At 36.9% G+C, this 13,409-nt stretch overlaps 1 protein-coding gene across 4 annotated transcripts in view; it reads left to right on the top strand.

Annotated features, from left to right (window-relative positions):
- CDK14 (cyclin dependent kinase 14) overlaps positions 1-13,409 on the top strand; it is a 567,195-nt gene that overhangs the window by 190,342 nt on the left and 363,444 nt on the right. For all 4 annotated transcript variants that reach the window (XR_011074670.1, XM_068549142.1, XM_068549143.1 and 1 more), the window contains one exon: positions 5,096-5,175. Coding sequence is in view for 3 of the 4 variants with exons in the window: in XM_068549142.1 (XP_068405243.1) it covers positions 5,096-5,175 (80 nt within the window). In the remaining variant the exon portion in view is untranslated. The remainder of the gene's footprint in view (positions 1-5,095; positions 5,176-13,409) is intronic.

Below are 13,409 nucleotides of genomic sequence, written 5' to 3'. Positions count from 1 at the left end.
CAGAATATATTAAATTTACCAGAGTATATTAAATTTCTTTTAGGTGTATTGCCTTAATTTCCTTTATGTCCTCTACACATAATTTATTCTAGGTGTAAGCACATGAACACTATTTTCAAAGATGACCTAGATAATATTTGTTATTTTGTTTTATTGTACTAAGTTATCTTATGAATTTGAGGTAACTAATGTGATAGAAAACCTTTAGGCTTTCCTTTGAGTACTGTCGTCCGTAAGGAAATTCTCTTTGTGCATCGTCTTTTGAGCCTGGCCAATTTACCCTAAGTGGGGAGTTTTCCTTTATAGGGTTCACAAAATGTTAAAGTAACAAATGCATGAAAAAATGAATAGGCTGTGCTCCTTATTCAAAACTTCTCGATCTTGCATAACCCACACAAGATCATTTTATTATTTACAAACTTAGGGCACATAGATTTGTGGACAGAATTTCTGAAGTTGGCAGAGATTTGGATCTGTGGTTAGGACCGGTTTGAAAGCTGGATCCACTTTAGCGTGGCTTTGCCAGGACAGCTAGCCTCTCCATGTCTGTGCGTGGATAGCTCTGTGCTCGGACATTCTGCTGGCTTTTCCTCCTGATGCAGTTGACAGCTGTTCCTGTGTGACAGACGGACTAAAGCAGTGTCACTTGTCCTTGGACCTGAAGTGAGCTTCACAGTGAGGACACGCTGGGAAAGGCAGTGGTTGGAAGAATTAGAAAATAGTAAAGAATCTCTGAAATTAAAACAGCTCCCTAGATAGCTTAGAATACCTAGACACAAACCTGGCAATATCTCCAATAGAAAGTTCTGTGGGTGATATTAACACAATTGAAAGCATTTTTTTTGCTATATTATTTACCTGAATTAATGTTTCCATTGCCAATCAAGTCTTGATTACCTTCTATTCATTAGCCTTTGATTTAATTAATAAAACTTGTTAAAGAGAAATCTTCAATGTTTTCCTGTAAACAGCTCTAATTTATTGATTCAATTTGAATTTTGTAATTATTCTAAAGAACTTCAATGTTTGAAGTATGTGTTTTGAATACTTAATAAAATAGTTTAAACCACACAAGGTAATTATTAGATACCATGTTTATTTTGTTTTTCATAGAATAATAGGTATCTTCTTTTGATATCTCTAAAAAAAATGACATTTTGTTAGAGTTCGTCACTTAGAATTTCAAGTGTTTCAGTCCGTACTAAAGTTAAAAAAATATGCCCCAAAGGTAGAACATTAGAAAATGTGTAATGTTATTTTTTCAAAAGGTACCTTTTCCAAAAGTGGAGCCAGTGACTTATGTTTTTACTAGACTTTAGCACTGAGGGATTCAGTAGTTGGTGAGTGTCTAGACTTGTAGAGAAAAACTAATTAAGAAAAGAGAGAGTCACAATGACTCTTAGGTTAGAGGCTATTTGATAATCAATATGGTTCTTAATGGGAAACCAATGAAGCAGTTAGAGAAGAGGGAAATACTGGTTACTAGTCTGGGCTCAGATTATTAAAGATAGTGAGGGTTTTGAAACATGTCTGTTGGGTGAAAAAGTTTAATTAACAAAGCAGTCTATAAATTCTAAAATCTTAAGGAAATGAAAACTTTCTATATCTTCACGCATCATCAAAAACAAAGAGACTGAACCTTTAATTTGAAAAAAGAAAACAAATAAACATGAAAGAAGATATCGAAATCTTTTTATAAATTTTATATTTTTGAAATTATTGAAAATAATAATTTTATACTTTATCTTGAGATACTTGTAGGTATGAGGAAAGAAATATCAGTATATTAACATTATTAATATTCATTCAATAAAGTATTTTGAGAGTCTACTCTGTGCCAGACAGTTTTAGGCATTGGGCATGTAACAGTTAACAAAACAGAAAAAGAGTTTCTTTGCTCCTGGAGCTAATAGTCTAGTATAAATTTTAAGGAATTTTTTAGTTTCATATGATGTAATACATAAAATCTCAATGTCTTTAACTGCTGTGATTATCGCAACTATAAGAAATTGATAGTTGGAGGTTTTAAATCATGGAGAGTTGTGCTTCAGAATCAGGATCCCATTAACCTGGATCTTATTCTTTTATGCAGTTTATCATAGTAAATATGTTCAAAATTTTTTTCGGCACAAAAATAATGCACACTAGCCTATGAGATTGCTTAAAGGTTCCTTCTCTAGTTGCATTTAAAGCATGAGTGCTGGTTCAATTAAAGGCTCTTCTCCTTTCAATGTATTGAAGGGGACTCATAGCTTCATGGTCTCAGAGTGTGTTTTAAGCAGATAGCCTTCCAAAATCACAAATTCCCTGTATTCCAGAATTCAGTTCATGGTATATGCAAGCCAGCGATCTCAAGGGAAAGGGAAAAGCTTTGTGGGAAGAAGTTTGTATGTGTTTTTTATGGGTGAGGGGAGAATATTGATAAATGAAGGCAAAATTCCAAGCAGTTCCTGGAATCAGTTCCTGCCTCCTCAGGGAGCCAGTGACGAGCTCAGCTGGGCTGAGAAAGTCTGTGCAGATGTGAGTACTGACTGCATCCCAGCCCCAAGCCCTGCCAGAGGCCTCCCTTAGTCATAAAGGGCAAAATGGCCAGCGCAAGGCACACTCACCAGTTGAACCCCATGTGAGTATTAAATTTTTGCTTGCACCTGGGTACCTAGAGGATAATCAGGATTAGAAGAAAATCAAGGTGATGTACTCAGGAGAGGAGAGTTGCAGAGCAGAAAAGCGGCAAGCCTGTCCTCCCAGCTGAGAGACACAAGGGAAAATAAACATGACTCCTAGCCTTGAGGAGACGGCACATTGTGGAGCGTTATAACTGGATGTCCTTTGACTACTGTAACCAATAATATAGTTCAACAATCAGTTTGATGAGGGATGCCACTAGGATGGTTGGGCTGTGAGGATTCCCTTGACCTTTGTGCCTGTGGCAGTTTTTTTTTGGATCGAAAACAGACCAATTGGATGCAGTTCTTTAAAAAGAGACATTCAAATTCTTTATTTCAGACTCAGGCACTGGATTCTCTGGGCCACACGAGCTCTCCTTTGCTGATTCCATAGCCTCTAAAGATTTTTGGTTGCAATTTAAATTGCAGTAAGAAACCATTTTTCACCTATCAGATTGGCAAAATCAATGGTTGATAACATAGTATATACTGGTAAAGGGGAAACAGGAGCTCCTATTTTCTATAGGTTGTATAAATTGGTACAACCTGTACGTAGGATAATTTCTCAGTGTCATCAGAGTTAGAATTTAGAAATACACATTATTATCATTTTTTTTTTTTTGGCTGTCCACACCCTACTTTGGTGTTTTTTTTTTATTTCAGCATCTTTATTGGAGTATAATTGCTTTACAATGGTGTGTTAGTTTCTGCTTTATAACAAAGTGAATCAGCTATACATATACATATATCCCCATATCTCTTCCCTCTTGCATCTCCCTCCCTCCCACCCTCCCTATCCCACCCCTCTAGGTGGTCACAAAGCACCGAGCTGATCTCCCTGTGCTATGTGGCTCCTTCCCACTAGCTATTTTACATTTGGTAGTGTATATATGTACATGCCACTCTCTCACTTTGTCCCAGCTTACCCTTCCCCCTCTTGTCTCCTCAAGTCCATTCTCTAGTAGGTCTGCGTCTTTATTCCTGTCCTGCCCCTAGGTTCTTCATGATCATTTTTTTTTTTTTTTTAGATTCCATATATATGTGTTAGCATACGGTATTTGTTTTTCTCTTTTTGACTTACTTCACTCTGTATGACAGATTCTAGGTCCATCCACATTCTACTTTTAGGAATTTGTCTTACAGATGTATTTTTACATGGATGAAATTATGTCCAAGAATAGTTATTATATCATTGTTTTATGGCCAAAAATTGGGAACCTGCTAAATGCTTATCAATAGAAGACTGGCGTTAAATTAAGCATACTACACGCATACAAAGGAACACCCTGTGGTCTTTCAAAAGCAAGAGACAATTTTCCATGAATTTATGAGGCAGTCACCAAAATATATCGAGTGATAAAAATAATATACACTGTACCCTGTATGCCATACTACCATTTGTGTGTGTGTGTGTGTGTGTGTGTGTGTGTGTGTTAAGTATATATGTTAAGCTAAGTTACCTCTCTGAGGTAAGTGGTGACCTCAGAGGGTGGGAACTGGGTGTGGCAGGGAGATTTACTTTTCATTAAATGCTTTGTGCTTCTTTAACTTATTTTAATTAAGGAAGTATGCTGGTAAGCCTAGTCAAGGTAGAAAGTAGAGCAGTCAACTAGAAGACCAATATAGATAATCATGTCTTTATTTTATTAACAGAATAGATTGGATAAAAAGTTATCTGCCTAGCGTAATCTTACTTTTAATTAGAGCTGATACACATTTAGAATGTATCTAAAAGAAACATCTGCTTTGGATGGGTCTTGTGTAATTTTGTAAAAGTTAAGAATAGTAAAATATTCTTAACTTTTATTTTGATGATATACTGCATTATAAAACACAATCAGACTAATGTAATTTTAGGAGGCTCTAGTAAAAATAAATAGTGAAAAAGGGAGGAATGGGTGATGCTGAGAGAGAGACAGAGAGACAGAGAAAGAAGAGGGAAGAGAGAAGGAAGAAGATTGATTGTCAGGTTTTTGTCCTTGGGGATTGAATGACTTCAACTTAAGACTGAAGATGAAGACATTTCAGCAAAAGAAACAGAGGCGCTATTGGAGAAACAAAGGGAGAGTGTTATTTTGACGACTTGAGTTTTAATTAATCTGTGAATAATTGGTCGAACATGGTGTTTTTGTTAAGCACTAGTTTCATTTTGGAAAGAACATAGAGTGAATCACAGAAAACTTCAGTTAAATCTTGGACTATGCAAGTGAGAATATTTAAAATGTGAATATTTAAAGTGTGAATATTTATGATGATGATACAGGATTCCCAGCCTTACTGAAATTAATCTTGTTGTGGTGGCATAATTGAGTCCTGACATTTTTCAGTGCAAAAATGCATAAAATATAAATTGTAAGGAAGACAATTAGAACCATAACGGGAACATATTTTCACGGATTTGCTTCTCATCTTTTGTTTTGTTTCTCCAGGGTAAATGGGAAGTTGGTAGCCCTGAAGGTGATCAGGCTGCAAGAAGAAGAAGGTACACCTTTCACAGCTATCAGGGAAGGTAGGCATTTTCTCTTGTTATCTTTGCTTTTGTGTTTGCATGATGCACATAGCTGTTTAACTATTATGCACCTCTGAATATGCTGCGTTTCTAAATTACATGGTTATATTTCTAATTAGAATGTGTAAACTGAAATTTAAAAATCAGTACCTCTTATGATCATAGCAATTCATGTTAAATAAAATAAAACTATCCTGCTGTATACTCAGGTGTGGAGAAAAAAACTGCTGTGCATTGATGGTGAGACTATCACTAACTGAGGAATCTTACATGTCTGATTTTGTTTGCAGAGCTCCACGCACATATTAATCTAGAGTTACTCTATATTAATGACTTTTAAGGAAAGTTCTTAAAAATGAGGGGATTATGCTATCTTATTAGTCTTTTGTATTTCTTCTTTCTTGATTTTTGTTCCTGTTCTTTAATATATTTTCTGTTGGTTTTTCTTATTGATTTATAGATGCTCTTTATATATCAGCATCATGTATGTTGTAATATTTTCTTCCATTCTGTCATTTTTCTAAAAAGTCTTTTTAACAGTTATTTGCTACATATAAATTTTAAATTTTTATGAAATGAAATTGCTCTGTCTTTTGCTTTATTACTTCCTGCATAGTTTCTCTACTTCAAGAGAATAAAATACCTTCTTTTATTAGTGGGATCTTTTCAGTTCACTTTCAGAAATTTTAGTATTAATAGCTTCACCTCTACTACATTTTTAAAAGTACAAATCTTGAAATAAGACTTCAGTTTATTTTTGCATTGAAGGAACCACAGTTACTTTTCTGATGATCCACAACAAGATAAATAACAGAGATTTACTTCAATAGTATTAAGATATTGATGAACTAAATGTAGTCTGTCACTGGTCTGATTTGTTTCCCTGACCAGGGATTGAACCTGGGCCACAGCAGTGAAAGCCTGGTATTCTAACCACTAGGCCTCCAGGGAACTCCCAAGAAGTCTACTTTCTGTTTCACTTTCTCACCTTTCATTCTCCTTTTCATACCACTTCAGTTTGGTTTCTATCATTCCTGTTTAGCTAACACCAGATTTTCCAAGTAGGTAGCTTTTCTCTCTCTCTCTTGTGTTGTCTCCTTTTCTAAATATTATGGAGTTTTAGGACAGGGAAGGGGCCTTCTTTTCTCTAATCAGCACTCTTTCCCATGTGATTTTATTCATGAGTTAAATAGCAACTATAACATGATGACCTACACATGCCTCTCTTTAGCTAAGACCCTGTCTTTGTTTCCATTCTCACATATCCTTCTGCCTACCTGGCATTTCCTCTTGAATCCAGTAATGTATAAAAATGATAATATATCACTCTCAAGTGAGGTTTATTCCAGGAATAAAATACTTGTATTTGGTCTGATGGGATTGGAAACCACTGGCTGAGAGGGAGCAATGGGTTCCCACTGAGCTGTGAATTTGATTATGGTAGACCCTGAATGTTAAGGAGTAGGAGAGGGGCAAAGAGTTGCTGGGCCAAGAGAGAAGCAAAAGGAAAATGATACTGGGCAGCAGGCATGCTTCTTAGCATGTGGGGTGTGCACTAGAATTAACCAGCCTAACCTTGCTAATGGTGCCTTCCCAGATTCAAGGTTAAGAGGAAGTTCCTAATGATATTAGAGGATCCAGCTTTGACAGTTGGGTCCATCAGTGGGAAGCTCAAGGGAAGAAGCAAGTAGGGTTATATTAAAGTTTTTGATGATCTGTCTGTTCATACTGGCTGGGTATGAGGCAAGGCCCTTGGGCACATGGTAAACCTCGATATAAGCTTAGGAGCTGGCCCCGAGCTGCGGTTGTGTCGTAGAATGCAGGGCTCTATAGGTGGCACCTGGTTCTGTGGGTTAGAGAGCCTCTGAAGACTTCTGAGCTGAGTGTATTAGGAGGATAAATCTGATATTAGGATGTGATATAGATTAGATAAGGAGGAAGCCAGAAGCTGATAAATCAGTCATTCAGAGCAGTGCAGATTTGAAATCATGAGGATTTATTAGAAAGCAGTGACGAAAAATGACGTTGTAGAGAAAGAAATGCCAGACCTAGGTGAATTATTAGTTATAGGCAATTTGAGAGGGAAATATCAATGGTTTTGAGTTTGAATGAGTAGAAACAATGGTGCCAGAGAGAGAAATAGTTTTTGATTGCATGGAGAATTGCTTTTAACACTTTGCAGTTTGAAAGGGCTATTATCGAACTTAACCTTCACATTAGCCCTTTGAAGGTTCTTTTTTGGGGGGTGTAGAATTGATATTGTTTGTAGAATTCGTATGATTAATATGGAGTTGAGGCTCAGAGAGGTTAGATGACTTGTCCAAGGACTTGAATCTTGGACCTAGACTTTCTTAGATTATAAAACAGGGTCCATACTAACTTCGTGGAGTAGTTGATTAGGGTTTTACACATTGGTGTTTGAGTTCATGAGACATCTATACAAAAATGTCTTTTTGTGATGTGGAAGTGTAGCTCACAAGAAGCCAGCATAAACAGTAGATATTAACATGGTCTTTAACAAGTTGAACAAGTGGTAAGATTTTTATGGGAGATAACTTTGAGTGAAAACAGAGAGCTAAGTTGCAAGACAGTGTTGCAAAGTTGGAAAGCCTCATATTAGAGTCTGGAAAGCTGGGTTTTGATCCTGGCTTTGTTTTTCATCACCATGCTAGTTTGCTAGGGCTGCCATAACACAGTACCACAGACTGAGTGGCTCAAACAGCATCTCATGGTTCTGGAGGCTAGAAGTCCAAGGTCAAGGTGTCAGGGCCCCCCTTCTGATGGCCATGAAGGAAGGATTTGTTTCAAGCCTTTCTTGGCTAATAGATGGCTGTCTTCACCCTGTGTCTTCACATCATCTTCTCTCTGTGCCTTTGTCCAAATTTCCTTTTCTTATAAGGACACCAGTTATATTGGATTAGGGTCCACTCTAATGACCTCACTTAATTACCTCTGAAAAGAATTCTATTTCAAATACCATCATATCCTGAGGTGCTGGAGTTAGGACTTCAACATATGCATTTTGGGAGACACAATTCAATCTGTAACATCACCTAATGGTGTTGGGCCTCAGCAACCCTACTTGCAGAACACAGGAGTTGGTTTGTGCCTTCAGGAACCATCTACCTCTGCATTATGGTTTTGATTTCCCAAGGAGTCTTTAAACTCAGAGTTCTGAATGCTCTGGAGATGAATGGTACAAGAATTATTGAGGCCTGAAGGAACTGATCACAACAAGACATTGTATTTTCCTTTGAATAAAATATGTTACGTTTTTCCTAATAAAATCTGACTTCCGAGTGATTTTTAATGGAGATAAATGACCATATAGTAAGAAAAAGAAACTCTGGGCAGTTTTGGTTATTTATTCCTCTCTTGCCTTTCATAAGTCTTATTTTTCTGCTATTTATGTGTGGAAGCAAAACCTAGCACCATTGCTCACTCTCTTTTGCTATTACTAATACTAGAAATCCATGCAGAATAACTCCTCTGTGTATCTAGTGGTAGAACTTGAAATATTTAGGATGAGGGTGGTAGATGCTTGGGATATATTCAGTTTTACACTTTTTACATTGATGAGGGAGTGGCAAGGCTTGTTCAATTGAGAGGAAGCAGTTTAATTTGAGTTTGCCTTTTTTCTGCTGCTTGGTCGATTTCCTCATTCACAAAACGTCAATAGCAGGAAGATTTCAAAGTAGGAAAGCACTGTGCATAGTAAAGTAGTTTTCAAGTGGCTGCTTGCCACTTCTAACCTTACCTGGGAATTTAGATGTTAACACATAATTTCCACCTAAAGTGGAAACACTTGTAAGCAACCCTAATCTTACCTAGATTTATGTCCAAAGATGGACTTTGAATTTTATCTTATAGAGCTAGAGTGCTTAATGGCTTAATTCAGGTTCAGGTGCTTTGAAACTCGTTCTGTCTTTGATGGGAGCTTAGAGAAATTAAGTAGCTGTGCTGAGGCCAGCTTTTCTATTTTAACTTAAAATCTTTATATGATATTGTCATGGTTTTTGATGGTACTGATAAAGAGTCAGGAGATACAAGAAAGGTTTGAAAGGAAGTAGATGAAATGTCTTAGGATACAAGAAAGGTAGCAGTTACAGGAAGGGAAAGATAGTAAGTTCAATCTCTACATGTTAAGTTTGAGGTTGGACATTCATGTGGCAATTGTTCATATGGTGTGCAATACAGATAATAGGCCAGTTGTACGTAAATTGGGGACCTTACTTGGCACTTCCAAGTACATGATCTCATTTAATCTTTCAACATTGTGAGAAAGGTTGATGTTACTATCTTCGTGTTAATAATTATGAAGCTGGGATCTAAAGAAATTTTTGTCCAAAGTCACACAAATAATTATGTGGCAGGTATGGAGTTCAGCTTGGGTCTTCTACCTAGTACCCTGACACATGCTAGCCATTCAGTATGTGTTGAATGAATAAGTGAATGAATGAGTGAATAAATTCCAAATCCTTACTTTTTATTCTACTATACTGCATTACTGTTGACACAGAAACCTGTACGATCAAAATTATATATAGAGACTTTCCGGCTGTTAAGAAGCAGACAGGTGAAGTTGGGAAAGCACCATACAGCAAAATTCTGAGTCTTGATGAGGACTGCAACTAGCTATGTGATGGTGAGCAAGTCACTTAACATATTTTGTTTTTAGTTTCTTTCTCTTTGAAATGGAGGGGTTGGACTATATGATCTTATATCTTCATGATTAAAATAATAGTACCAGCGTGGATCTTTTCCTGGATAAAGGATCTATAATTGTATCATCAGTATTCCTCATCCACACCTGCTGTAGTGTGATGCACATTATTGTGCTTAGAATATTTCTTTTAAACCTTCTAATAATAACCCTTTGTCTGTCACTGAAAAAATTAACATGAATTGCTTCAGAGCATTTAACAATTGACAAAAATTTTTTAAGTGGAAGATAAAAATCTACGAGTCTAGACTTTGATTCTAAGTAAGCTTATGTAAATTGCCAAAATTGTTATTCTTTGTAAGTCTGAGTAATTTGATGGGTGTCTGCCAATTGATATCAACAAAAAATATGCAAGCTCTCAGATAATGTGACTTTAAAAACTATAAAATCATGTATTTTCTTTTTCATGTCTTTAATTTTAAAGGATAAAGTTTTTTTAATGAAATAACATTTCTTGTCTGCTTTAAATTTGTAAAAAATTTTATATTATATTTTGTCTTATTTTATTTGGAAATACAATTTTCAACTTATATTTGAAAACATAAGTATTTTATTGGAAATATAAATTAAGCTCTGATACATTTATATTTAAAACACATTTAGAAGAACTATGTAACTAGTTCTAATTTGAAGGCATTTATAACTGGCTAAAAATCTTTATAGACTTTTTTGGTACCTGTCATGCTAATAACATTTTAAAGATGCTACCTCATTTAATTCCCACAATAATCCTGTGTTAAATGTAGATATTAGTATCTCCATATTACCGATGAGGTAATTGAGGCCTAGAGATAAGTAAATTATCCTGTGTTACACAGTTTACTAGGAAACAGCTAAGTTAGGGTTTTAACTGGGGTCTTTTAAGTGAAGAGTTTGTTTCAAAGGTGATACCTTCCTCCCTTCAAAATTTCTTGGCTAATTTTTAAAAAGTGATGGGAATCCATAATCTATATATCAACTGCTTGTCATGGTAGTAATTATCATAGCTACTATCAGTTGCTTTATAAAAATACCATCCATTGGTATACCTTTGTTACTTCTCAGTATTTGAGAAACTGTTATACTGTTTTGCTGCTTAAGCTATGTTCTATCTAGTGACTTAGAAATAGTCAAAAGATGGCAAACTTTAAACAGTAATTAATTCATGACCACTGTCATTACCACCAACAGGATTTAGTGTTATTTACCTTTGAGCTCTAGTTTAAGATAAATTTCCTGAATGTTGAAAGAACATTCAAGGATGATAGTAAACAAGGAGACGTTTTAAAAAAAAATTATTTATCTATTATTTTTTAATTTTATTTTTGGCTGCATCAAGTCTTCGTTGCTGCACGCGGGCTTTCTCTAGTTGCGGCGAGCAGGGGCTACTCTTCCTTGTGGTGCGCGGGCTTCTCATTGCAGTGGCTTCTCTTGTTGCAGAGCGTGGGCTCTAGGTACGGGGGCTTCACTAGTTGTGGCACACAGACTCAGTAGTTGTGGCTTGCGGGCTCTAGAGCACAGGCTCAGTAGCTGTGGCGCACGGGCTTAGTTGCTCCGCGGCATGTGGGATCTTCCCAGACCAGGGCTCGAACCCGTGTCCCCTGCATTGGCAGGCGGATTCTCAACCACTGCGCCACCAGGGAAGCCCAAGGAGACTTTTTAATATTCATTAAAAAAAATTGATAGGTCATGTATATTAGAAAGGAATTTGACAGTACCAGAAAGAGAGGATAGAGAAAGGAGCAAAAACATACTTGAAGAAATAATTGCCCAAACTTACTAAAGTTATTGAAAAATATGATTAATCTGTTATCCAAGAAGATAAATGAACCAAAATTAGGAGAAACATAGAGACCCATACCTAGACCCATCATTGTCCAACTGTAGGAAGACAAAGACAAAAAGAGAATCTTGAAAGCAACAGGAGTAAAATAACTCATTACATGCAGGAGAAGAAAATATGTTTAAGATCTAATCTCCCATCCAGACCAGTGGAGGCAAGAAAGCAATGTAATGACATATTTAAAATGTTCAAAAACAAGACAAAACAACCTGTCAACCAAAAATTCTCTATCCAACAGAACTGTCCTTCAAAAATGAAGGCTAATGACATTTTCAGATCAGCCACAAATTGGGAGAAAATATTTCCAAATAATATATCTGATAAAAGATTTATCTCCAAAATATATAAAATAGGGCTTCCCTGGTGGTGCAGTGGTTGAGAATCCGCCTGCCAATGCAGGGGACACGGGTTCGAGCCCTGGTCTGGGAAGAGCCCACATGCCACGGGGCAACTGGGCCCGTGAGCCACAACTACTGAGCCTGCGCATCTGGAGCCTGTGCTCTGCAACGACAGGCCGCGACAGTGAGAGGCCCGCGCACCGCGATGAAGAGCGGCCCCCACTTGCCGCAACTAGAGAAAGCCCTCACACAGAAATGAAGATCCAACACAGCCAAAAATAAATAAGTAAATAAATAAATTTAAAAAAAATATATATATATATATAAAATATATAAAGAGGTCCAAAACTCAATAATTAGAAAACTCCCCCAAATTTTTTAAATGGATGATTTGAATAGATATTTCACCAAAGAAGATATACCAGTGGCTGATTAGCCCATGAAATGAAGCTGAAAGTTGTTAGTCATAAAGAAAATGAAAATTAAAACCACAGTGTGATGTGACTATACACCTAATCCAATGGCTGTAATAGAAAAGACAAGTAATACCAAGTATTGCAAAAATGTGGAGTAACTGGAACCCTCATACATTGCTAGTGGGAATATCAAGTGGTATACTCACTTTGGAAAACATGTTGACAGCTTTTTAATTTTTTATTTATTTTTAAAATAAATTTATTTTATTTTTGGCTGCATTGGGTCTTCATTGCTGCGAGCGGGCTTTCTCTAGTTGCGGCAAGCGGACTTCTCATTGTGGTGGCTTCTCTTGTTGCAGAACACTGGCTCTAGGTGCACGGGCTTCAGTAGTTGTGGCTCACAGGCTCTAGAGTGCAGGCTCAGTAGTTGTGGCGCACGGGCTTAGTTGCTCCGCAGCATGTGGGATCTTCCCGGACCAGGGTTCGAACCCATGTCCCCTGCATTGGCAGGCGGATTCTTAACCAGTGTGCCACCAGAGAAGCCCTTGACAGCTTGTTTAAAAGTGGAATATTAAATTACCATATGACCCAACATTTTCACTCCCGGAAATCTATCCAGGAGAAAGGAAAACACTTCCACACAAAGACACGTGCATGAATGTTTCTAGGTGTTACTATGCAGAACAGGCAAAATCAAGAAACAACCTAAATGTCCATCAACTGTTGAATTGATACACAAAATGTCAAACATTCATATAGCAATAAAAAGGAGCTACCTACTGATAATATGCTTCAACATGTTTGAACCTTGAGGGACTTCCCTGGTGGTCAAAACTTCAGTGGTTAAAACTTCACCTTCCAATGCAGGCGACACAGGTTCCATCCCTGGTCAGGAAACTAAGATCCCACATACTGCGAGGCAACTAAGCCCGTGC

Source organism: Eschrichtius robustus, chromosome 8 (genome assembly GCF_028021215.1).
Source record: "Eschrichtius robustus isolate mEscRob2 chromosome 8, mEscRob2.pri, whole genome shotgun sequence".
In the NCBI taxonomy this organism is placed as follows: domain Eukaryota; kingdom Metazoa; phylum Chordata; class Mammalia; order Artiodactyla; family Eschrichtiidae; genus Eschrichtius; species Eschrichtius robustus.
Note: the sequence above shows the minus strand (reverse complement) of the source record. Positions and strands in the feature narration are given on the sequence as shown.